We start from the raw sequence: 23516 nt of genomic DNA on the forward strand, positions 1-23516 counted from the left end.
TCATGACAAGTGTCCGAGCTTCCCGCCCTGCTTCGGCGGCCAATGAGATGGCGACAGGTCAGCAATTAAGAATCTTCTCCGGTTCACTGACTGCCGGTCCAACAACTACCCGGTCCGAAATGGAATCAGCAGCCCAAATGCTTTTCTCTTCGTAGCCCATGGGACTGCGGCCCAGCCCAAAATCCTCTGAACTCCCTGGGATTAACCGACCATGAACGTTCCTATAATATAAAAACTGAAAAGTCCGAACTTTCATCTTGTTGTTCGATCTCTGTTCCCTCAGCTGCTCGGCTGCTCTCTCCGGCAGCCTGCTCCGTCGCTTCTCCTTCCGTAACAGCGATCTCTCATCTGCAGCTCAACTTCATTCACTTCTGCAGCCGCCGAGTCGTTTGACCGCGTGAAGTGAAAGGAAAAAGGTGCGGGTTTCCATCCTAGGGTTTCGGTTGTTTGTGGATGCGTGGGCTAATGATTGAGTGGTCTTGATATTGAATTATTTCTCGATTGGGGTTGGAGGGAGCTGATATACTTTTACTCTATGCGTTCCTGCAGTACGATGCATTTAAAGATGAATCTGGCGCAATTGATCGTGATATTTGATTAACTTCGTGGATGAATTTTCTTTTGTCGCACTCAGCTTTAATCCAATTGGAGTTTTGTCTTTTCGCTGTTTTAGAGCTTGTTTAGATTGCGGGTGATGAATGGTTATGAAGGGGTGGGTTATGGAGTGTTATTGGACAAACTCATATAGGAACTCTTCATAACCCACCCTCTGTAACCGTCCCTAACCCCCGAACAGTTAAGGAATCAGTAGTAGTCTTTTTGTAAATTGGAATTTCATTGCAATTAGATGCAATCAATCTTTCGATTTATTATATGTATTCTGGGCGGGAAGACTTGTAGCTTAGAGATTCTCGAACGGAATAATTTTGGAATATCCATGGATGGAAAATATTTCAATTTCAAACATTTACGTTTTATTGCAAGTCGATATCTATCTGCCTGTTGGAACAACTCTTAATTATGAGGTTCGTGATTTATGCACAGATCTTCTGTTTCAAGGCAATCCAAATGGGAAAGAAGAAGGCAGATGAAACAGCGGTGAGCAAGTCTAAACAAGGTGCCAAGGATGCTACCAAAGATGGGAAAAGAGAGAAGCTCTCGGTCTCAGCCATGCTCGCGAGCATGGACCAGAAGCCGGATAAGCCAAAGAAGGGCTCATCCTCGTCAGGGTCTACTGCTGGCAGACAGAAGGCAAAAGCTGCATCAAAACTTGCGTCGTATACTGATGGCATCGACCTCCCTCCCTCTGATGAAGAGGAAGGAGAGTATGGTTCTGATGAAGAGCAAGCCCAGATTGAAGCCAATAAAAAGCTCAGTCGGCAGCAAAGGGCTGAGACGAAGAATCTTGATATCGGTATCAGTGATAAAGAATTAAAGAAGAGAGAGAAGAAGGAGATGCTTGCTGCTCATGCTGTGGAGCAAGCGAGGCAGGAGGCTCTCAAAGATGATCGTGATGCTTTTACTGTCGTCATTGGGAGTCGAGCTTCGGTTCTTGACGGTGATGACGATGCCGATGCCAACGTGAAGGATATAACAATAGACAACTTTTCTGTTTCGGCAAGGGGGAAGGAACTTTTGAAGAATGCCTCAGTGAAGATATCTCATGGGAAGAGGTATGGGTTGGTGGGGCCCAATGGGATGGGCAAGTCTACACTGCTAAAGTTGCTTGCTTGGAGGAAGATCCCTGTTCCTAAGAACATTGATGTTCTTCTGGTGGAACAGGAGGTGGTTGGGGATGATAAGTCTGCTCTTGAGGCAGTTGTTTCTGCTAATGAAGAGTTGTTGAAAGTCAGACAGGAGGTTGCGTCGCTCCAGAGCTCTTCTGCTGGGCCCGATAATGAAGGTGAGGATGATGATGCAGATGATACTGGGGAGAAACTTGCTCAGCTGTATGAGAAGCTGCAGATATTGGGTTCAGATGCTGCAGAGGCTCAGGCATCAAAGATTCTCGCTGGGTTAGGGTTCACCAAAGAGATGCAGGCTCGTGCCACCCGATCCTTCAGTGGTGGTTGGAGGATGAGAATATCTTTGGCCCGAGCACTTTTCGTGCAGCCAACTCTCTTACTGTTGGATGAACCGACGAACCACCTTGATCTCAGGGCTGTTCTTTGGTTGGAAGAGTATTTGTGTAGGTGGAAGAAGACTCTCGTTGTAGTCTCCCATGATCGGGATTTCCTTAACACTGTTTGCACTGAGATTATTCACCTGCATGACCAGAAGCTCCACTTCTACCGTGGGAATTTTGATGACTTTGAAAGTGGTTATGAGCAGAGACGCAAGGAGATGAACAAAAAGTTTGAGATTTACGAGAAACAGGTAAAAGCTGCCAAGAGGTCGGGGAACCGAGTCCAACAGGAGAAGGTGAAGGATCGAGCAAAGTTTGCTGCGGTGAAGGCAGCTTCAAAGGATAAGTCGAAGGGCAAGGTGGACGAAGACGAGCCTCTTCCAGAGGCGCCAAAGAAGTGGAGAGATTACAGTGTCGAGTTCCACTTCCCGGAGCCCACTGAGCTGACCCCGCCTCTCCTGCAGCTGATAGAGGTCAGCTTCAGTTATCCTAATCGGGAGGACTTTAGGCTCTCAGATGTGGATGTGGGTATTGATATGGGGACGCGAGTTGCCATTGTCGGACCCAATGGAGCTGGGAAATCAACTCTATTGAATCTTCTAGCTGGTGACTTAGTCCCGATGGAAGGTGAAGTTAGGCGAAGTCAGAAGCTGAGAATAGGGAGGTATTCTCAGCACTTTGTGGATCTCCTTACTATGGATGAAACACCAGTTCAGTATCTCCTCAGGCTCCATCCTGAACAAGAGGGGCTTAGTAAGCAAGAGGCGGTCCGAGCAAAGCTTGGAAAATTTGGTCTCCCCAGTCACAATCACCTGACCCCCATTGCAAAGCTATCGGGAGGGCAGAAAGCTCGGGTTGTCTTTACTTCGATCTCCATGTCTAGACCTCACATACTGCTCCTGGACGAGCCGACCAACCACTTGGACATGCAGAGCATCGATGCTCTGGCTGATGCCCTTGATGAGTTTACAGGTGGGGTTGTCCTAGTGAGTCACGACTCGAGGCTCATTTCTCGTGTCTGCGAGGATGAGGAGAAGAGTGAAATATGGGTCGTAGAAGATGGGACAGTGAAGACCTTCCCAGGAACCTTTGAGGAATACAAGGAGGAGCTCCAAAGGGAGATCAAGGCAGAGGTGGACGAGTGACTGGCGTGATCTTGTCCGGCAGCTCCCCGTGCCTGCAATACTATTTTTGTCTTTCTTCCTACTGCACAATTAGTTATCATCTGAGTCTGTAAGGAAAGAATTCTCTCTTTGATTTAGTGAGTGAGGGCAACAGCTTGTATCGTGGTACGTATACAGACGCGAGAAAGATTTTTCCTATTGCGGCAACATTACACCAGTTATGAAGCAAATTCAGCTGCAGTTCTTCTTCTTCTTCTTCTTCTTCTTTTTTCCCTTATAAGTCGGATTCTTGTAATAAACATGTCGGAAATAATCTATTAAGATGAATTGTTCTGGGTTTTATTTGTGCCCCTATGTCTCTGGACATCGAGATAGAGCAGGAATCGATTGACCGGCTAGATGTGAATGTAAGAAAGAGCCATCATCATCAACCTGAGAGTCGGAGTCGGAGTTGGTTTTGGTTCCAGTTTACCATGTAGGAATAGTAAAACTGAGCTAGCCCTTGACAAACTGAGATGGCGGGATGGCGAATTCCACTGAGAGTCAATTTCCATGGGTGAATGATGATGCATCACGAAGAAAATCGGAGATGTTTCGGCATGGATTCTCTGTCGTCTGTTAATTCCATTTCTAGACTTAAGTGCGTGGACTTTGAGCCAAGAAAACTCACCCCTGCAAACTATAGTATTCTTTTAACATAATGCGTGGTCAAATTTTTATTGATGGTGCATACGACTAAATTCAACAAATTTTCAACATTTACGGCAGAAAATCTGTTTCTTTGCTACAAACAAAGTCAACACCGCGTGTGTTATATATTGTTCCACTCGTTCCGTCTCGCAACTAAAGTTCAAACTTGAATCTTAGCTCAACCCCCATAGCTGCAACGTTTATATCGTTCACAAGTAACACCAATGTTGGATTCAAAACAAACAAGGGGTAAGTTAAATAAATGACACGAGAAGACGATGTTTTTGTACCTTACATGTGGTGCTCAGTCTGTGCTCGTCTTTTCTATAAAAAGATAACACAAACTTTCCATGGCCATGGATTATTTATTTTTGCTCTCTTTATTAATTTACGAGTCCCACTAACGAAAATCAAAACAAGAACTTCTTAGTTTCAAGCAAGATAGTGCGCGTGTGACAGCTGCATCAATCATCTTTCGTGTTAATTCGTACAAAGATCTTGCAATAAAATCGTTTCTTTTTTTTTCTCTTTATTTTCTTTTAATAAAAGAAAAATCAATTAGAAGATATATATATATATATATATATTAGAAATATTAAAATTCAAATGACCATTATCGGGATAAATATTAGCTTTTATACCATATATATAATTAAGTTGTAGGATATTTTGAAAAATCTATATCACTTACTATCATTTGTATCTGTTTATATAGGTCACTGTGATAAAAAACTAGCACCAATCAACATTTGAAAAGCCATGAAGAGATGGAGTAGAATTGGCACCAAGACGAAGACCATATGTGATGGTACCCTTTAGATGCCTCGAGATTCATTTCTCCGCCAACCAACGAATAGTGGTAGGGCAATACATGAATTGGTAGACCTAATTGATTGCTAGGCAATGTCAAGTCTGGTCAGAGATAGATACTGAAGATTGCTGACAACACTCCTGTGAAGAGAGAGATCCCCGAAAGAGTGCCCATCACGAAGAGAGAGTTGAGACCTTGTAGTAATTGGTGAGTTGATAGGCTCGCACTCTAACATAGCAGTGAGAGTAAGGATGTCATGAATGTACTTGGACTTTGTGAGATAGAATCCAGTAAAATCCCTGCGAGCCTCCATCATAAGAAAGAAATGTAGATGATCGACATCCTTCATAGCAAACTCTCACTGTAAGGCAACAATTATGGACTGAAAAGGTGTACCTAGAGTACTAGTCAAGATGATATCATCAACATAGATTAGGAGATAGACAAGATAGTGCGAATCCCGAAGTATGAAAAGAGGTGAGTCGGCCTTGGAATCTAAGAATCCAAGGTGTTGGAGGCACTGAAATCATGCCGTAGGGACTTGCTTGAGCTCGTATAGAGAACGTCGTAGTCTGCACACATGATCAGGGCGAGAGGGATCAGTGGAACCTGGAGGCTGTGCCATAAAGACTTCTTTAGTGCGATGTCCATGAAGAAATGCATTCTTCACATACAGCTGTCGAATCAGTTAGTGAGAGGAGATCATAATAGAAAGAACTGTCCGGATAGTTACTGGCTTAATGACCGGACTGAATGTCAAGGAATAATCGATCCCTTCCTGTTGATTGAAGCCCTTTGCCACTAGACAAGCTTTATACCAATTAATGCTGCCATCGAAAAATGATGCAATTTTTTTCAATTCAAGACATCGCACGGGCATTGCACTCCAATATATTAGTTTATAATATTTATAAATATACACACATTAAAGCCTTGACCAACGTTATGGGCGGAAGTGGATTTAAAAAAATTAATATTTTGAAATTGTGATTTACATACATTTTATAAATTGAATATTTTTACATGCTTATTTATCTACATAAGATAAGGTTTTCATGCAATTATATTCTTCTTATTATTTAGAAATAGCTAATTTATAGAGAAAATAGAAGTTTACGGATGGGAAAAAAAAGATTGGAGAAAGGTAAAAATAAGAAAAAGAGAAAAGAAAAGAAAAGAGAGATAAAAGGAGAAAATGTGAGAATTGAGACGGGCGAGAAATAAAGAGAAAAGAGGGAAATGAGAGAATAAGGATGGTTAAATGAATATAAAAATAATAATTTTATTATTTAAGTTGTTCTAATTTAATGCTCCTAATTTTTTTTTAAAAATCATCAACAATAGGAATTATCGGAACATGAATATTAAATAAAATCTTTTCCTTTTCACCTTTGTAATTGTGCATGTATACATATATATAGATATAACGAAAATCAAAATTTTCACCCAGGAAAAAGAAAAAGAAAAAAAAAAGATTTGCCAATTTACAGCGCCCGAAGTCGGGGCGTGGGACCGGACTCAGACATTAATTTTGGGCGTCATAATGACTTATCCAATAGCACGCCGCCACGCGTCCAGTGGAGGGCCAGTCTTTTATTTCCTCTCCTAGGTCTCCTGTGACCTGTCTCGCTCCACTCTCCAGTCCTCTGCGGATCCGTACAAACTTTTTCTCCCTTTAGCTGCCGAGTCAGTTCATTCACTGACTCAGCCTCAGGCCCCGTCCGCTTGGCGACCGAGTCAGCCCCACCTCCGGACTCAGTTGGGTCACACTGAGCTCATTATGACCGTGAGCAATCTCTCCGCCCCTCTCGCTCTGCGTCTATGGTCCCTGGTTTCTTCTTTCTCGGTCGGAAGGTCAATGCCGGTGAGGGGAGAGAGATAGTTAGCTGGGCTGAATCTTTTGCACAGGCTCCTTTCTCACATTAGTCCAAACACCTCAATGTGGTTCTCCAGAAATTCTGGGTACGCGCCGAATCCTTCCATTTTCATGGAAACCTCGGAATAATAGTAACAAAAGAACAAGGACTCTTGGACAATACCTTTCCTCGAATCTCCCATCAAAAGCGGTCTGAGATTCTGTCGTCAATCACCCATTTTTCTTTGTGGGGAGGCGCAAGATTCTGAATTTTTGTTTGTTGTGTTTGTGTATATATTTACTAATGGATAGTTAGTTCAGTGTGCAGATTGAGCAGAGATATTGTGGAAGCATATGAGCTTGGAGCTCGTGGGTTGCTGCTCTTCTTGGTTAGCTCCCCTCTCCTCTTACAATTTCGCCTCTATAGCATCATATGAGCATACAATGCGTCCCTCCTTTTTTCATTGCAAAATTGTACTTATTCTACCCTTCAAATTGTACCCCCATGTCTAAGTTCCAGCGCTTTCTTGTTTTATTCTGTCAAAAAAATTCTGGGTTCTATTATATTCTGTGCTTCTTTTATTTTGGTCGGTGTAGTGCTCACATTCTTTTGGTTAATGCTATTATCTGAGTCTCGAATTCTCGCTTGTGAATAGCCCATGTACTCTATTTTCTATGATTAGTTCTAGTACAAAAGAGGGAGGAAAAATAATGCAAACCAAGAGAGCCTGATTTCATTGTTCGATTTTGGATTTCTAATGATTTTCGTTTGGCTTGAGCACTTGTATTGAAACAGTAGATTTATAGGTTTTTGACCTTTGTGATGCCTGAGAAGGGTGTTCATGTCTGCGAGCAAGTCCCCTCTTCTCGATATTGGTTGAATATGCCACGAAACATTGAACTCTCAAATTTCACGCCATTTTGGTGCAGAATCTGAAAGCGCTGCACTTAGCAGCTATTAGATACCTGGTCAAGTAATAGTGTTGCATACTGCGTGATTTCCCAAACTTTGAGCTACTCCTTTAGTTTCTTTTGATGGAAGTTGCTTATTTTGAGTTTTAACGCTGATGGAAGTTTTCCTTTTTCTGTTTAAAGCTGCAGAATTCTTGAGCATCTTTTTGATCCCTAAACTTGTATATTTTGCCAATGGAAGAGATCAGAATTATCGAAGGGGTCATAATAATATAGGTTAAAGAAGTTGTCTCAGTCTGCATTATTCAAGACTGTTGGGCGATTCTGGATGAAAGCTGATTGAAACTCCGAACTATTCTTCATCTTGTATGGGAGCATCAAACACCGACATCACTTGATATTTTTAACCCATCAATCAGAATGGAGAATAAGGAGGCGGACAGAATAGTGGTATCAAAACCTGTTGCTTCACGGCCTTCTTCATCCTTCATCCAGCCTTTCTCGGATCTCCTTGCAGGTGCCATTAGAGGGTCACTCCCCTGTGTGGGTCCCGAAACAGGCACTGGCCCTATTAAGCCAAAGACTGTAAAATTCAAGCCAACATTAACTCATGGTCCACCTCCCTCTGTTTCATCCCAGGTTATCTTGCTTATATTTCTTGTCTTATTGTTCTGAGAGTTTGGCGTTTGGAACTTACAAAGGTTTCAACCAATTTCAGGGTGATGCCGTGCGATCAGATATAAAACCCCCCATCCTGCACAAACCCCTTGCAAAGGCCGTCTCCAAGGTTGCAATGTCTGTCTTGGCAAATATGGTCAGTAACTGAAACTTTTTCTAGTGGCAGTTGAACACTTGTGTTTTCATTCTTTGGTCGTAGAATGGTGAGAAATTGGGGTTTTGGGAATTAATTTCCGTGCAAGTCTACTTTCTAATATTGTTTAGATGTTTGGTTATACGTAGTAGGGGATTCCTTTTCCCGCTGCAGTTCGTGCAATACTAAATACACCACTTTTCTTTCCTGAACAGGGAAAATACGAACCCAGACATCGACAGGAAAAACCATCTTCCCAGGCTCGTATCGACTCTGTCGAGCATCAGGTTGAGAAGCCATATTCTTTAAGGACTCAACCGGGCTCAAGTTTTCAAGAGAACTTGAGAAATTTGCCTGCCACAGCTAGTGGTGACTGCTCTAGTAGTCTCCCTGTGATGGACTCGAGAGATTTGCCAGCCCCAGCTAGTGTGGACCGCCCTTCTTATGATGGATATAATTGGAGAAAATATGGGCAGAAGCAAGTCAAAGGGAGTGAGTACCCTAGGAGTTACTATAAGTGCACTCACCCCAACTGCCCCGTGAAGAAGAAGGTCGAGCGGTCATTGGATGGGCAAATTGCGGAAATTGTATATAAGGGTGAGCACAACCACTCCAAGCCTCAACCTCCTAAACGAGGTTTGGGAACTGGGCAAGATATTGGCAACCCTTTGATAGGCAGTCGAGTAATTGAAAGAAACGAAGGCTCTGAAGGCGGAGTGGAGGCTACAACTGATATCAACCTCAAAAGATCACTCACATGTGACCGTGTTGTGGATAGAGACCGCGGTACCGCAGGGTTGAACCTCGATGATTCCTGTAGTCCTAGTGAGGAATATGTGGATGGAGCTATGGGGATGAACATCGATCCAGATGAGCCGAGAAGTAAGAGAAGGTAATTGTTCATAGCATTAGGGAAGCGCATCAGTTAGTTTTATTTGTAAATATTCATGCCTCTTGAGTTGTTCTGCATCATGATCTTGTAGGAAAACCAAGAAGCAACTCAATGGAGTGGAAATCAATGGTGAGAGCCCCCAGGAGCCTCGAGTCCCTTTGCAGGGTTCAGTAGATCCGGAGATTCTAGACGATGGCTTCCGATGGAGGAAGTATGGGCAAAAGGTCGTGAAGGGAAACCCATATCCCAGGTCAGTGCAGTTGAAAACTTCAAAGATTTCAGATCATTATTAGAATATTTCACTTGGTCATAGAGCTTAGGACTAATTCAAAGTTTGCCTACCATTGCAGGAGTTACTACAAATGCACCAGCATCGAGTGCAGTGTCCGTAAGTATGTGGAGAGAGCACAGGACGACCCAAAAGCTTTTATTACGACTTATGAAGGAAAGCACAACCATGAAATGCCCATCAGGAGCGTGAATGTACCAAGCTCTGAATCGACTCCACGAGCCACTGCTAACAAAGAGAGGGCACCAGCTTGATGTATCTATCAGTCAGAAATCTTTCTGATTTCAGCCCTTTCATCCGATTGAGAACCAAGGCGTCTTAAGGCACATAAGAAAGACGAGGTTTTGTCCACGAGTTCAGAGCTCTCAAAATGAAAGTCCTTTTAAGGCCATTCCATATGCTGTGCTATAAGTCCATTGTTAGCCTCTGTGTTACCGTAAGTAATCTACTACTACTGTATATGAACGCTCTAAGTTTCTGTATCAGTACATCTTCGAAGTCTGTCACTTCTTTTTCCAAATTTTGTAGGCATAAGATCGACCAATATACAATTAACGATCTCGAGAATATCCAGTGATTATCCATAACTTTTCTTCTCATGCTCGTGTCACAGTGGAGTCAGGTTCACAGACAAAATTCTTTCCTCCCTGTTCTTTTCCCTTTGCCTTTTACGATTAACTTTTGAATCTTTGGAATGTTTCAATCACAAGGCACGCAACGTTTCTTGTCCAGTCAAGATCACGTCGGCACGTCCAAGAATATAACCATCACGATATTTGATTTCAGTATCTTCTGCTATGCGTGGTGGCACGGCTCCGTACGGGCACGTACAGGTTTACATGACTTAGCTTCGCCATAGGGATGTACCGGGACTATTATATTAGGTGGACAAGGCTTGGGTCGAGACAATGCTTGTCTTACCTGATTCTTCGTGCATTGGGGATGAATTCCTCGTCTGAGCGTCACTTCAGTTGAACTTTCGCCTGTTTTCCTCGATTCAATAACTCTAAACTTCGTCCTCGGCTTCTCGATTCGAATTCTGGAATTTCAAAGTATGAAACCAAACTATAGCTTTGGCCATGGAATCATTAAAAGGTATGCATAAGTTGACAAAGTAGAAGGCGGCATCATGATTTGATATCATTAACTACAGTTTCGTCTTCTATTTTGACACTTTCAATTACATTTCAGAGACTCACTGTGGCCTTTCATAATTAAGCAACTGTAGATTAATCCAGAAATGGTGGGACCAGTGATCCAAATGCGCGACCCGAATTATCAAGTCCCGATCGAGAACGACCAAGTCTCATATGCTTGCATTTGGACGGACGACATAAAACGAGTACTACGACAATGTCCTAAGGAAAAATCGAACGTGACAGAGATATGAGATTATGTGTCACTTATTTTGATTAATTTATAAAATTGATTCGGGTGTGTCGGAATTAAACAGATGCTTAATTTACGTTAATCCTCGAATCAACGGCAGCCGGGCGATGATGATTTGGTCAAAAGCAAGAAAAAGGAATAATAATATTAATTTTTGCACAGCCGACGCGACACCGTTTAACTGCTCCCTCTGTCTCGCATCAGAGAGAGAGAGAATCTCCCGTCTCTGCTCTTTTTCTTCTTCGCCTTCACTACGCCCAAGCTTAATGTAAGGGGAAGAAGAAGAAGAAGAAGAAGAAGAAGATGTGGAAGAAATGATTGTTGCAGGAAGGAAGAATTTAATCACTGCACGAAAGTGAAAAGGGTGAAAATGATTGCACGAGCACCTTTCTGCAACTCTACCCGTTGAACCGTTCTTAAGTCTATGTCGTCACGGAGTCACGGGAGAGGAAGAGCTTCTCGTTGGTGCTGAGCCTACCCTTTTCACTTTCATGGCGGGTTGAGGATTTTTGGGCTATTATAAGTCTTTCCTCTTTGTGTTTCTCTCCCTGGAAGATGCACTGTTCAGCATGAGACCGCATTACTCAGCTGCGTGAGTTGGGTGAGAGAAGAGGCCAAACAGAGCAAGTCATGGGCTGGATACCCTGTTCTGGGATATCCGATTCCAAGAAGAAGAAGAAGAAGAAGCATCCTGATCATAACCAAATCAGACCCTCCTCAGGTATTCGACTGTATTATTGCTTGTTATTCGGTGTAATTCAGCTTTAGCTTAGTGAAGTTCCTTTTTTTTTTATGGGGGAGTTTCGGATCGTAGTTTAATTACGGGATATAGTTTGTTTAAGGGTGAGTTTACGGCATATGAAGCTAATTTTACTGTACTTCTAGGGTTCAGTCGAATCTTATCGAGCTTATGGCACGATAAATTTTGGTGATTAGTCGAGTTGGTGAGGTGAAGATGATCTTTTTAATTGTGAATTATATGTGCGGATATGTCATGGTATATATTTTCTGTATCTGTGTTCAGTATCTTGTTCATTGCTAATGATTGTTTGCTCATCTGGATTGTCTTATTTTATGGGACTAGCAGGTTCTCAGAAATCTACGTCCGGCTCTTCCTCGACTGGAAGGGAAGTCCCCCAAAGTGGAGGCTCAGATCATAATCATATCGCAGCTCAGACTTTTAGCTTTCGAGACTTGGCAACTGCGACTCGGAATTTCAGAGCAGATTGTCTTCTGGGTGAAGGAGGTTTCGGCAGAGTATATAAAGGGTGTCTTGAAAATAATAAGGTTCGCCGGGTTGAATTCGCTTTTTTGAATTCAGCTTTGCTCCTTTTAGTCTTCTATCATCAATTGGAATTGAAAATGAAATGCCATTTTTTTTTATGTTGAGTTCGTAAGCTTACGCTGCTCTTGCTTTTTGTGTTCTATGTTGATTTGTCTCAAGTTTCCTCAAAAAGCCTAGACATCATAGTCTTCTAAGGAGAGGTTTAGTATGGAGTATTCGCATGTAGTTTGCATGGTTAAGCAATCTGATTTGTTTGTTTAGTGTAGGTTGTAGCGATCAAGCAGCTCGATCGTAATGGATTGCAGGGAAACCGGGAATTTCTTGTGGAAGTATTGATGCTGAGCCTACTCCACCATCCTAACCTCGTCAATCTGATTGGCTATTGTGCTGATGGAGATCAGCGGCTTCTCGTTTACGAGTACATGCCGTTGGGTTCTTTAGAAGACCATTTACATGGTATGGATACAAATCTCTACATTTAGCTATGCACGCACAAGTGAAAATGGAATGGTATGAATGGTACCATAATTTCTAAGAATTTAAGTAATAATTTCCTCATGAGTGTGCTTGTATAATGGAGTAAATTTACGCAGTAATTAGGGGTGGAATGAGCATCTGTGACCTCAACTTAATTTGCCCCAGCCTCTGCAAAATCCTGGGGCACTCCCTGCCTGAAGATTGCTCTGAGTCATCTGAAAATGGAAGTCAGTAGATGAAAGCTAAGTTTTTTAATCACTTTATGCATTTATTTTCTAGATATTTCACTGGGTCAGAAACAGCTCGACTGGAACACGAGAATGAAAATCGCAGCAGGGGCCGCTAAAGGGTTGGAATATTTGCACGATAGAGCTAGCCCTCCGGTGATATACCGAGATTTGAAGTGCTCCAACATTTTGCTCGATGAGGGATATCATCCAAAGTTGTCTGATTTCGGGTTAGCCAAACTCGGCCCCGTAGGGGACAACACTCACGTGTCCACCAGGGTTATGGGCACCTATGGATACTGTGCTCCAGAGTATGCAATGACTGGCCAACTTACTCTGAAATCAGATGTTTACAGTTTTGGGGTCGTTCTTCTAGAGATTATATCTGGGAGGAAGGCAATTGACAATTCAAAATCTGCAGGAGAGCAGAATCTGGTCGCATGGGTAAGATTTATTTGCCTAGTTGAAATAACTCAATCATCTTTGGGGGGGGGGGGGGACTTATTTTAGACTAGTTAAGCCTAATTAGTTCCTCTTTATGAGGGTTAAAATCGATAAGCTTAGTTTTGAGAACTAGAAGCAGCTCTCTGGGATTTGGGTTATTTTTTACTGTGACTTTTCTCTCATATATATCATAATAATTGCAGGCCAGGCCATTGTTCAGAGATCGAAAGAAGTTCATGCAAATTGCCGACCCAACGCTCCAGGGCCAATACCCTACAAGAGGGCTTTACCAAGCTCTAGCAATCGCTGCAATGTGTGTCCAAGAACAGCCCAATCTCCGCCCTGTTATAGCTGATGTGGTCACAGCCCTGAGTTACCTTGCTTCCCAGAAATACGAAACTGATCAGGCAGCGCACAAGGCCCAACTAGCCCCCTGTACTCCCCCCCGAGCGAAACGGGATGGGAATAATAAGAAGCTCAATGGCGTTGGACATGGATCTGATAGAGAGAGGACCAAGAAGTTGAGCTGATACCTCAGGATCATAGTCTCAGATTTACGGAATCTTCTGTCCTAATACGCAGAGAGGGTCCCTCCGAGAACAGGCAAATTACTCGCCTCATAAACTCGTCTATTACAGAACAATGTGTTATGAGGCGATCGAAGATTTTTCAGTATTGATATATTGGTAGTTAGATGTGTGCAAGTGCTGTAAATTTCTGTGGGATCGTCTCTTCTCCATCCATCTATTGGCTTTCAGATATATATGTCAGTTGTAACAATATCTGTAACTTCATATATCTTACAGGTCATAGGATACTTGTAGTTAACCTAAATTATGTACCACGAATGGATTGTTTTATGGTATTAGATGAATGCGGATGTTTACGATCTAATTGCTGTCTTTTTTATGATAACAAACCGTAGATATTACAGTTTGTCATTTCTTGTTTGATGTTTTGACTTTACCATGTTTCTTCTACGTTGCTGGGCATTTGATCATTTCATTGGTCCATCATAAACCTCTCAGCTTATGCTACTTCTGTTAAGGCAGCTATGGAACTTTGAGTACATCAAGATTGAATTGATTTGAACCTGAATCTGAACTATCAAGAGCATGAGCGAAATGCGAAATCTTTGGAATTTTTAACTTCCAATTGTTAATCATCCAAGTCTGGTCGTAAAGCTACAAAGAAAAACGAGTTTGATCTTCAAAAATAAGAATAATAAATTGAGATATATACTGGTAATTTAAAAAAACTAAATAACTGCAACATCAGTTACTTCCTTCACAGGTCAATTTCCCGTAATTAGGAATTTTTTCGAAGGTCACTGGTTCTCAGAAATCATTTTCAGGTCATCAATGGTGGCAGTGGCGCGAGTCCTTCTGCAGGACTGTCAGGTAGTATGCCTTCCCAAGTTAAGGATGCCAATTTTTCCGTTGAGCTCTACTAAGAAACTCACATGGTAATCCCATAGCTTTTTCACATGGTAATCCCATAGCTGCGTACACAACAATGCAGAGAACTCAATCTCTAATCTGAACAGAGTGAGTTGATGAAAGGCAAGCCGAATCTACCCCTTCTTTTGCTTCCCTCAAATCTTTCAGGCAAATATTAATCTCATGATGTCAAAAGATATGCAAAAGTGGATAAGGTTGCAATTCAGATGTTTTGTTAACTGAGCACAAAAGAGGCAGAGAGCCAGAAATGAGTATTATCTCAAAAAATTGACCGAGCAGCTATTAGTGAAAGTGAAGCTTGAGCTCAAGTTAGTCAAGTCCAGACCACCTTTTTTTTTTTCCTTAAAAATAATTGATCAAGCTTGAGTAAAATTTTGAGCTCGAGTTTTGCCAATTCGTCAAGCTCGAACCTGGAAATATAAGGCTCACCTGGATTGCAGCACCTCGTGAACAAGTATACAAAATGAGAAATAGTTTGATGTCCCAAGGAAGAAGTGCTCAAAGAGTAAGAGAAAAATATCGGGCTCACACCTGAAACTTCATAGATCTGCATCTGCCACTTATTCAGATCTCTTAAGAAGACTTAAAAGCACTCCAGCACCAAGACATGTGGCTACAACACCAAGAGATGCTTCTGTCGTTATGTGAAAACCTGCAAGAACGGTTGAAAGAAGGCTCAATATTCCAAAGTTAAATCAAATGCTAGATAGATGTGGATAACAATAAGTGAGAATAAACCTACCAAAGAAATCGAGAATCATTTTACATCCAATGAAGCCAAGGACAACACCAATGGATGGCTATAGAATGACAGTGAAATGACATAAGATTAGCATAGATCTAATTAAGGTAATTTTGAGAGGCATAATTCATATTCATATACGATGAAAATGAGGGGTATGAGATTAATAATATGTTGGATTCAGGGGAATCACAAGAAATTCAAGTGAAGCAACAATGAGTGAAATTTTTGGACCACGATCTACCTGCAAGTACTCCAAGTCTGACATGCCTTCAGAAATCAGTCTATAGAGAGACCTCAAACCTAAGTTTGATAGAGAAAGGGTCAGTCATTGTTCATGCTAAAAAGTTCCAGTTTCCAATTATAGGTGAGAATGGGCAAAAAAAAAAAGAAAAGAATAAATACTACCTAATATTGCAAACAGATTAGATGTGAAAACTATGAAAGGGTCCCGCGTGACACCAAAAACTGCTGGTATTGAGTCAACCTGATAAAGGTAAAAGATTCATCACTTTTTTATGCTGTTATCTTAACGACATATATGATGAAAGAAATGAAGAATGCTAGTTTTGACGTGAAAGCATTTATATGGGAACAACGACAAGAAAAACTCACAGCGAAAGCTATGTCACTGAGCTCAATGACTGCCACGGTGAGAAGCAAAGGAGTGGCCTGCCCAAAACGTGCGATGCCTGTTAGAAATGAAATCCAAATTAATTTATCTTTATGAAATTCGAGCGATGAATGAGTTATTAATGGCTACTGCTGACTTTGTCCACAAGCTACGCATGGTTATTCATATTCTGAAACAAATCAAGCCACCAAAAGACCGCCGGAAAGACAGTCCATCATGCAGAATATATGGCCAAAGGAATTAAGAAAACTTAGTGAATGAATGAAGTCTAGAAGTGACTTACTTTCCATATGCCGTTCTGATTCGTTATAAATCGGTTGCCATCATAATTACCTAGAGGATGCAAAAGGATAGTTTAAGAACCCCCTCTAATTTTCAGGTAAATCAGAATGAGCTAAATATCCAATGAACAACCAATTAAAATAGCAACCTTTTTTCTGATATAACCAAGTAATTTATATTATGAGACCATAAGTTCAAGTTAACAATATATACGAGTAAGGTCTAGTCCAAGCTCAAGTTCACACAATAAATTTTAAGTTACAATTTCAAGCTACACTTGGTTCGAATAAATTAACTCCATTTAGATGAGAGCTTCTCAGAGTACATTCAACTGTAAGACTGGTGCATTCAAAGGAAAATTTACTGAGACATTGTATATTAGTAAGGCATGGCATTACTTGTTACAGGTATAAATTTCTGGCATGTCTTCACTATGAAGTTCTCCGATAGGTCACTATCGTCCTCTTCGCTGGAGAATAACTATCAAATATAAGGCAAGAATCCATCAGTTATATATTATAGTACGAGAAGACCAGGGTGGATGCACCAGAGATTTGACAATCACGTGAAAGTGATAGAAGAAGAGATTTACTTTATGCACGATAAGCTAGATGAACCAGGAAAACGATAGTCTAAGCTCCTATAAAATGAAACCTTTATCTAGAAACACATTAAGCAATTGAAGGAGAATAAACATCAGATGCTAATCATGTCCTTGGAAACATACAATGAATGAGCCAAAACCCTTCAACTGCAAATAGAATTAATATCACCCGAGAAGTGAATGTAGGACATATGCACTTGTCATAGTTATAACTACACATCTTTTCAGCAGAGAGGTTATACCTTAAATGATGAGTATAGGAGTATCACAGCCAAAAATAAATTGACCGCATCAAACCTCTGAAAGCATAAACATAAAAATGGAACAAGTTAACACTAAAGGCAACTTGGGATTGGACAAGCCTTGAAAGTATGCAGACACATAGAAATAATTACCTGCAGGGTAGCTGCTCCAAGTATTATCAGAGACAATCGAAAGATTATTGCTCCAGCAATCCCATAGGACAGTACATGATTCTGCTTTATCACCATGATACGACATTGTCAAATCAAATTAAGAAGCAAGAGTGGTTTACCTTACGGAAACATATGCAAAGACATCTATGCAAATGTTATATGAGAGGTTAGTTGGATACCTGGTACATAACTGGAACTTTGAAATACTTGAAGATAAGCACAAAGATGAAAAGATTATCCACGGATAAACTTTGCTCCAGAATATACCTGAAATGATTACTCATTACTGAGAGGAAGGTATTGTACATTTACGTAATGGTTAGTGAAATAGTTGATAGAAACCCATTGACATAACTCCCCTGCTTGTGGGGATAGGTATTTAAGATGCATCTACAAATGGCCAGTTGTCTCAAAAAACATAAAGAGAGATGAGACGTCCTAATAGCAGTCCCCTGTAGATCATATCTAATGTTTAGGCAACATTGAGCCTTGGCTTTATTTAGTCACTGAAAAGAAAAGCATCTTCTTTTTTCATGCAAAAGTGATAATTTTAGAACAAAGTTATCCATTGACAAGTATGTCATTTTATCCCTACCCAGCAAAAAACTCGGATGCCTTGCCAACACCATCTTTGAAGCCCAAACCAACACCAAAAGCCACTGCGCAGCTCACCTACAACAATGCAAGACTAACTGAGATTGATCTAACCATCTGGGCTTTTAAATAGACACAAAAATCAAAATCTCGGAGCTGTTGTTTTACTCACACACAGAGCAACAGTTGTAATTGAGGATGCATAACTCTCCTCTGTCTCATTGTTTTCCTCTGAACAGCCTACAGAGGTAGGAGAGTGTCCTTTGGCAACATTGTCGACTTCATTGGATGACTGGGAACTGGTTCCCACATCTCCTGCAGCATAACATTTCAATCACCACAATGATGTGATCCATTAGTTGCAACAAAGTAGAAGAATATAAATGCTGTCCATTGCTAAACAGAAACTGCAACAACCAAGACAATAGAGCTGGGTACATTTCACTGCCTAATTCAAAACTATCTAACTTCTACTCCTGCAGCCATTCTATATATCCAAAGACTTAAAATCAGTGTTCAAAGTAGTGTAATTTCTAATTATACCTGAAGCAGACAAATCACCCTCCTGCTCGGCTTTCCTCGCGCAAGGTATAGGATTGCAGCGACCAAGTCGAACCTGATTCACTGCAAACCAGTTTCTTCCATTTCAGAAGCAGAAAATCAGACAGACATCGATCGAAAACACAATTCTGCAGGAGGAGAGTGATTAAAAAAAAAAAAAAACCTGTCTTTAGAGACGAAACGCGATTGCAGAGAAATTGAACTCCGACCCGCTTGGGGAGGTCGCTCGAGATTCCCAAAGCGCCTCTCCGCGTGTGGTAATGGAGGTGACGTGGGGAGCTCCTGACGCAGTTCTGAATGGCCGAAGGGAGTCCCATGGCTGCTTGTATCCCGGAACAGAAAGGACCTCCCCGAGCTCGAAGGAACTGAGACAGAAACGGAGGGAGAGTAGGAAAGGGGAGCTTCAAGTTACATCTTATCCTCTGTTGGGGTCTGGAAAATCTGGTCTTATTATTACGTGGAAGCCACGTCATTTTATACTTAAATAAATGAGCGTGTGTAAAAAAAAAAAAACTGAATTTAGGGTTTTAAGCATATCAGAATAGTATTTATAGAGATTTGTGGGTATCTGTACCGGAATATTATAATTCGCTCGAGTTATATGATTTTTTGGTGAAGATAATTCTGCTCAAGATATGTGTTTGCATATATAATAGATAGTGGAATATCACATAAAGATATCAAGTAGATATTAAGAGAATTCAATATTAAAAATATTAGAAATATGTAAGAGATAATTGTGGACGAGACGTATTTACAAGATATTATTAGTGATTTGGTGTATAAGCGGGCCTAAAATGATAAGTCAGGTCGACAAGTCCAATCAATTTTTTTGTTCCTCAAACCTTTGAAATAGTGGCCTACGAAATGGTGGCCTGGGGTGTTGATCATGACCAACATGGACCAACGAGGATGTTGGTCCTTATAGGAGGGCTAATGTTATGGATTAAATTAATTATAAAGTATGTGATTTATCCCATATTGATTATAGAAGAAAATTAATGTGGGATTTATAGATTAAATAAATTCTCTCATTTAATAGACTAGTTTTTTAGATCGGACTGTTCCATGTAGAGCGTGGCCGGGAGAGTGAGGAGAACGGTGGCTTATGTCCGTCACGAAAGGCTCCCCCGAACCATAGAAGCTCCCTTGTCCTGTGTCGTTTTGTGGTTAATGTGAAGGAGACGATAGTAAGGACGATGTCGCAAAAAATTTTAAATCGACCATCAAAGTTTTAGTTTTGTCTCAATTAAGCCACTGAGTGGCATGGACATTAATGGGCCTGAGGTTAGGCCCAAATTACATAATTGAGGCCCATCACGGGATTTCTTTTTGTTCCAGATAAGAGCCGATGCTTTGATTATCGCATCCGCACTCTTTCCCTCTCGTCTTCTTCGCGCGGACTGCTGTCCGTTCCGTTGCCCTCCTTGCGATTCCCTTCAATGGCGAAGGTCTCCATCAACCTCAACGAGAAGATCCCCTCCGAGGAAGATGAAGTCTACAATCCAACCGAGGACTCGATCGTTGGTTCCTCCGATCCTTCCCCGGTCACCGGAACCGTGACAGATCACGCCGTTGTTGAAGCTTCTGTTGAACCATCGCCGGCCCCTTCTCACGGCAGCTCGGGTAAGGCGCTCAAAGAAGCTGAGGCAACGAAGAGCACCGTGGCTGTGATAGGGTCGCAGGCTGCGAATGGTAGCGCCGCTCCTGTCGACGAGATACGGCGGAAGATTCGACGTGCCGAGCGGTTTGGTGTTCCCGTTCAGCTGTCTGAGGGGGATAAGCGCAATTCTCGAGCTGAAAGGTATCAGTGTGATCCTTGTTTGGTTTGTAGTTTCGGTCTATCGGTTATCTTCTTGTTTTGGTTTGTTGATTTGCATTGAAATTTTTCTTGCTAGAGCTGAGAAGTTTAACTAGAGTAGTAATGATTAGCTTGTCAAACTTAGAGAAGCTCGACAATTGCGGCGGTTATCAGCACTAGGCAATCTCGGCATAGAAATAGCACCTCTTCTGATGATTTGCATAAATGGCTGTATAGGAACAACCAAAAATATATATGGCTGCTCCTGGTAATGATGAAGTCCACGGTGATTTGCATTTTCTCTGTTACTGGGAAGGATCTAGGAGTCTGAACTGGAAGGAGAAGTTCTTTCTGAAGTGACTTCGGGATTGGGTGAAAATAAAGACCTGCCCCTATATTGAGAGTAGGCATGGTCTTGGGCGAGTCCGTCTCATTCATACCTTGACATTAGAAAGGCATTTAAAGTAATTTTTTGCTTTGCGAAGGGCATGGATGTAGTGGTGCATCAGTATGCAAATTAAAGGGCCTGTGGTTGAGAGGTATTCTCAGGTTGTAACAATGATAATAGTTGCAGGGTTTGGGTTGCAGTGATGAAGTTTAGTCCTCCTCGAAAATTTCTCAGAGAAGAATGTTGCATGGATTTTCTTCCCCTTTTCATATCCTCTGAGAGCTGAAACCGAGCTTGAAGTCTCGATTTTTCACCATGTGTAGGTTTGGCACTGGTTCTGGCATGAAGAAACCTGAAGGTCTGAATAAGTCAGAGGAGCTGAAGCGGAAGGCTAGAGCTGAGAGGTTTTCCTCATTTCACAGGCTTGTGGTAGCTTATTTGCAGTGTTTGGACTTGCATAAATATTTACATCAATTTTGGCGCATCCCAGGTTTGGCATTTCCGTATCTGAAGCTATGAATGAGGAAGAGAAGAAGAAAGCTCAGCTGGCAAGATTTTCTTCAAATGCAACTGTTTCCAGTGAGGAAGAGAAGAGGAAAGCAAGGGCAATCAGGTTCTAATGTCTTACAAGTGCTCTTATTTGAAGAAAAATGACACAGAATAATATGTAAGGGGTCGTTCAGTCCTTTATTGATGAAAATAATATCTGATGAGTCGTTTTCTTTGTTCCCAGATTCTCAAATATCCCCAGTCCCATTGCACAAGCGAATAGCAAAGCAGCTGTTGCAGGCGGTGCCAGTGGAGGAGCATGAGGAGCAATTGCTCTCCATTTCTTCTTTTCTTGTTATTTTCTTCTTAATAGTATGTTATCAACCTATGTTAGTCTGCGTGGAAGTTTCTTTTTTTGTTATATATATATATATATATATTCTGTTCATTGACATAAAATACATCATATTTATTGATTATTTGGCAGTTGGTCCTTGCTTTTGCCAAGACTGACTTGCCTTTCTTCTGACTTTGCAGGTGTAGGGTTCTTAGTCTAATCTGCAACTGACCATCAATGCATGGGCAATTCCATAACATGACCAACTGGACAGTGACTTTCCTGCAGGGGTTTGGACCAAAATGATGGACATGCACGTGAATATGCTAGTTACCTGGTAAGATCTTTGGTCTGTAACTGATGCCTCCGGTGCTAACTCATCCTGATTTACTGAGAAAAGTAGGAATTATGATTTATAGCCTGAGTAATTTTGCTGGTATCATTTGGAGCTCTCCTCTCAGATTGCGCCACTCAATATGTATGGAAAGCGATAGCCTCTCGTATCCAATATTAGTGAATCTGGGGTATGCCATTAGCATCATCAATGTATTGTCTGAATCATTTTATCCAGGCTCAGGGCTGCAGTACGCTTTGTCATCCACCAAACCAAATTACTCTTTTGGCAATTTCAGTTGAACTAACATTTTTCACTCAAACGTCCTCTTACTCATGTTAGTTTTTCAGACTGAGTCATCTGTTAGTTTCTTAGGACTGTGCTCGATCTAAGATTACCTACAGATTGAGATTATTGCTGATTGAACATTGGAGTTATTCACATGCTTGCATATGATCATTCTTTTCTTGTTCTAGAGACTTTTGTTGAGTATGACAGGTTTTTTTAAGTCAAACTTGCAATTTAAGAAGCTTTGATAGTTATGATATTTGCATATCCATGTTATCTCTCGTTGGTTGCATGTTTTCCCTAAATGTCGAAGTATAGACAGTGCACAGTCAAGGTACTGTATGACTTGTAGTTGTGGTTGCTTTTTCATGTTTCCTTGACTAAAGGAGCAATGTCATCATCCGGAAAAATGTTGATACATGGTAGACATGCAAGTCATCATTTCCTGTCAGTGGACGATCATTCTCAGGGGAATAATCTGAAGGTAGAAAGCCAATTGTGTCAGTCGCTTCAGAACATTGGTTTGTGATTTTAGGTTTTTGATGAGCACGATGATTTTATAAACTGCATTGCAAGGATGAGTTAGCACTTGGGAAGGCCATTGTTACATTCTGCAGGTCTCACTCGGTGAATCTTACAATCAGCAGATGTGTGGTGTGGATATTGTAGAGACTGGATTGGTTGACATATGTAGATATGTTTTATCTCGTGTCTCTTGTTTCTTTCGGCAGAACTCTTTCTATGGATACAATGTAGAAGGTTGTGCTTGTTGCCCTGCCTGTTATGATTGCTCATCATATGTAATCTAAGTTTCACATCTGTTGGAAGGCTTGTGATGTTTTGGTCCTTTGTTCGATCTCTTTTCACTGTTCCAAAGAACTATCATTCACTTATTTATGAAGATTAAGTGACAATAACTTGGTTCTGGCTTCGGTATGGTCCTTCCGAAATTTAGGCACCCAAAGTTGGATTTATTGCTGCAAGTTTCATGGGTAGGTCCAATACGTGGTGTTAATTTGAGCCAACTGGTATCAGGCTTCAGCTCGACCCTGCAACTACGAGACTTGAACTCAAGACTGGCATGCAAGCTTTGTCAAAGTATCTTTGTTTTGGGCTCGAGCTCAATTTCTTTTGGCAATGAGGTTATGAGGTTGTAGTTGAACTTCCAGAATATGTTAAACCGGCGAATGTGCTTGTGACCATCGGAGCAATGTCATCGCGATTGGGTTGTTTTTTTCTGTTTTAGTCTAAGGCG

General features: G+C 41.4%; 5 protein-coding genes across 9 annotated transcripts; 4 read left to right on the top strand and 1 right to left on the bottom strand.

The window, feature by feature from the left end:
- Positions 1-238: 238 nt before the first annotated feature.
- On the top strand, positions 239-3589 carry LOC116207899 (ABC transporter F family member 4). Its single transcript, XM_031541013.1, has 2 exons — positions 239-416; positions 1045-3589. Exon 2 carries the CDS (start codon positions 1069-1071, stop codon positions 3268-3270), a length of 2202 nt encoding a protein of 733 aa, XP_031396873.1. The 5' UTR covers positions 239-416; positions 1045-1068; the 3' UTR covers positions 3271-3589.
- Positions 3590-6383: 2794 nt separating this feature from the next.
- Positions 6384-10106, top strand: LOC116207900 (probable WRKY transcription factor 3). Of its 2 annotated transcripts, none has more exons than XM_031541014.1 (7): positions 6384-6712; positions 6934-6994; positions 7701-8156; positions 8236-8331; positions 8544-9220; positions 9312-9470; positions 9571-10106. In XM_031541014.1, the coding sequence occupies exons 3-7, from the start codon at positions 7938-7940 to the stop codon at positions 9761-9763; spliced, it is 1344 nt and encodes a 447-aa protein (XP_031396874.1). In that variant the 5' UTR covers positions 6384-6712; positions 6934-6994; positions 7701-7937; the 3' UTR covers positions 9764-10106. The 2 variants fall into 2 exon arrangements, with proteins under 2 accessions (XP_031396874.1, XP_031396875.1); XM_031541015.1 differs by having other exon boundaries at positions 7707-8156.
- A 979-nt stretch (positions 10107-11085) lies between these two features.
- On the top strand, positions 11086-14225 carry LOC116207901 (probable serine/threonine-protein kinase PBL7). 2 transcript variants are annotated; one of them, XM_031541016.1, is made up of 5 exons: positions 11086-11619; positions 11983-12185; positions 12450-12639; positions 12940-13331; positions 13535-14225. In XM_031541016.1, exons 1-5 carry the CDS (start codon positions 11529-11531, stop codon positions 13859-13861), a joined length of 1203 nt encoding a protein of 400 aa, XP_031396876.1. In that variant the 5' UTR covers positions 11086-11528; the 3' UTR covers positions 13862-14225. The 2 variants fall into 2 exon arrangements, with proteins under 2 accessions (XP_031396876.1, XP_031396877.1); XM_031541017.1 differs by having other exon boundaries at positions 11088-11619; positions 11986-12185.
- A 222-nt stretch (positions 14226-14447) lies between these two features.
- On the bottom strand, positions 14448-19059 carry LOC116209586 (thylakoid membrane protein TERC, chloroplastic). Of its 2 annotated transcripts, none has more exons than XM_031543274.1 (15): positions 18788-19059; positions 18607-18687; positions 18236-18378; positions 18065-18141; positions 17649-17736; positions 17449-17532; positions 17296-17352; positions 16848-16929; positions 16451-16500; positions 16149-16205; positions 15942-16020; positions 15778-15836; positions 15534-15591; positions 15323-15443; positions 14448-14832 (listed from the first exon to the last, which is right to left on the bottom strand). In XM_031543274.1, the coding sequence occupies exons 1-14, from the start codon at positions 18939-18941 to the stop codon at positions 15352-15354; spliced, it is 1161 nt and encodes a 386-aa protein (XP_031399134.1). In that variant the 5' UTR covers positions 18942-19059; the 3' UTR covers positions 14448-14832; positions 15323-15351. The 2 variants fall into 2 exon arrangements, with proteins under 2 accessions (XP_031399134.1, XP_031399135.1); XM_031543275.1 differs by having other exon boundaries at positions 17449-17529; positions 18788-19058.
- A 922-nt stretch (positions 19060-19981) lies between these two features.
- LOC116208680 (protein MODIFIER OF SNC1 11-like) lies at positions 19982-23178 on the top strand. Of its 2 annotated transcripts, XR_004157111.1 has the most exons (6): positions 19982-20428; positions 21137-21217; positions 21304-21426; positions 21547-21674; positions 21840-21976; positions 22648-23178. XR_004157111.1 is itself a non-coding variant. In XM_031542221.1 (5 exons), the coding sequence occupies exons 1-4, from the start codon at positions 20067-20069 to the stop codon at positions 21623-21625; spliced, it is 645 nt and encodes a 214-aa protein (XP_031398081.1). In that variant the 5' UTR covers positions 19982-20066; the 3' UTR covers positions 21626-21674; positions 21840-23178. The 2 variants fall into 2 exon arrangements, 1 of the variants encoding a protein (XP_031398081.1); XM_031542221.1 differs by having other exon boundaries at positions 21840-23178.
- The last annotated feature ends 338 nt before the right edge of the window (positions 23179-23516 follow it).

The sequence above is a fragment of the Punica granatum genome, chromosome 5 (assembly GCF_007655135.1).
Source record: "Punica granatum isolate Tunisia-2019 chromosome 5, ASM765513v2, whole genome shotgun sequence".
NCBI lineage: Eukaryota > Viridiplantae > Streptophyta > Magnoliopsida > Myrtales > Lythraceae > Punica > Punica granatum.

Bases quoted from the DNA above. Each gene is read 5' to 3' on its own strand.
- LOC116207899 (XM_031541013.1), top strand. From the start codon at position 1,069: ATGGGAAAGAAGAAGGCAGATGAAACAGCGGTGAGCAAGTCTAAACAA.
- LOC116207900 (XM_031541014.1), top strand. From the start codon at position 7,938: ATGGAGAATAAGGAGGCGGACAGAATAGTGGTATCAAAACCTGTTGCT. The intron at 8,332-8,543 runs GTCAGTAACTGA...TTTCCTGAACAG, and splicing joins TGTCTGTCTTGGCAAATATG to GGAAAATACGAACCCAGACA. The intron at 9,221-9,311 runs GTAATTGTTCAT...ATGATCTTGTAG, and splicing joins GAGCCGAGAAGTAAGAGAAG to GAAAACCAAGAAGCAACTCA.
- LOC116207901 (XM_031541016.1), top strand. From the start codon at position 11,529: ATGGGCTGGATACCCTGTTCTGGGATATCCGATTCCAAGAAGAAGAAG. The intron at 11,620-11,982 runs GTATTCGACTGT...TTATGGGACTAG, and splicing joins CCAAATCAGACCCTCCTCAG to CAGGTTCTCAGAAATCTACG. The intron at 12,186-12,449 runs GTTCGCCGGGTT...TGTTTAGTGTAG, and splicing joins GGTGTCTTGAAAATAATAAG to GTTGTAGCGATCAAGCAGCT.
- LOC116209586 (XM_031543274.1), bottom strand. From the start codon at position 18,941: ATGGGACTCCCTTCGGCCATTCAGAACTGCGTCAGGAGCTCCCCACGT. The intron at 17,533-17,648 runs GTATCCAACTAA...ATGGTGATAAAG, and splicing joins AAGTTCCAGTTATGTACCAG to CAGAATCATGTACTGTCCTA. The intron at 16,206-16,450 runs GTAAGTCACTTC...CGTTTTGGGCAG, and splicing joins ATCAGAACGGCATATGGAAA to GCCACTCCTTTGCTTCTCAC.
- LOC116208680 (XM_031542221.1), top strand. From the start codon at position 20,067: ATGGCGAAGGTCTCCATCAACCTCAACGAGAAGATCCCCTCCGAGGAA. The intron at 21,218-21,303 runs GTTTTCCTCATT...GGCGCATCCCAG, and splicing joins CGGAAGGCTAGAGCTGAGAG to GTTTGGCATTTCCGTATCTG. The intron at 21,427-21,546 runs GTTCTAATGTCT...CTTTGTTCCCAG, and splicing joins AGGAAAGCAAGGGCAATCAG to ATTCTCAAATATCCCCAGTC.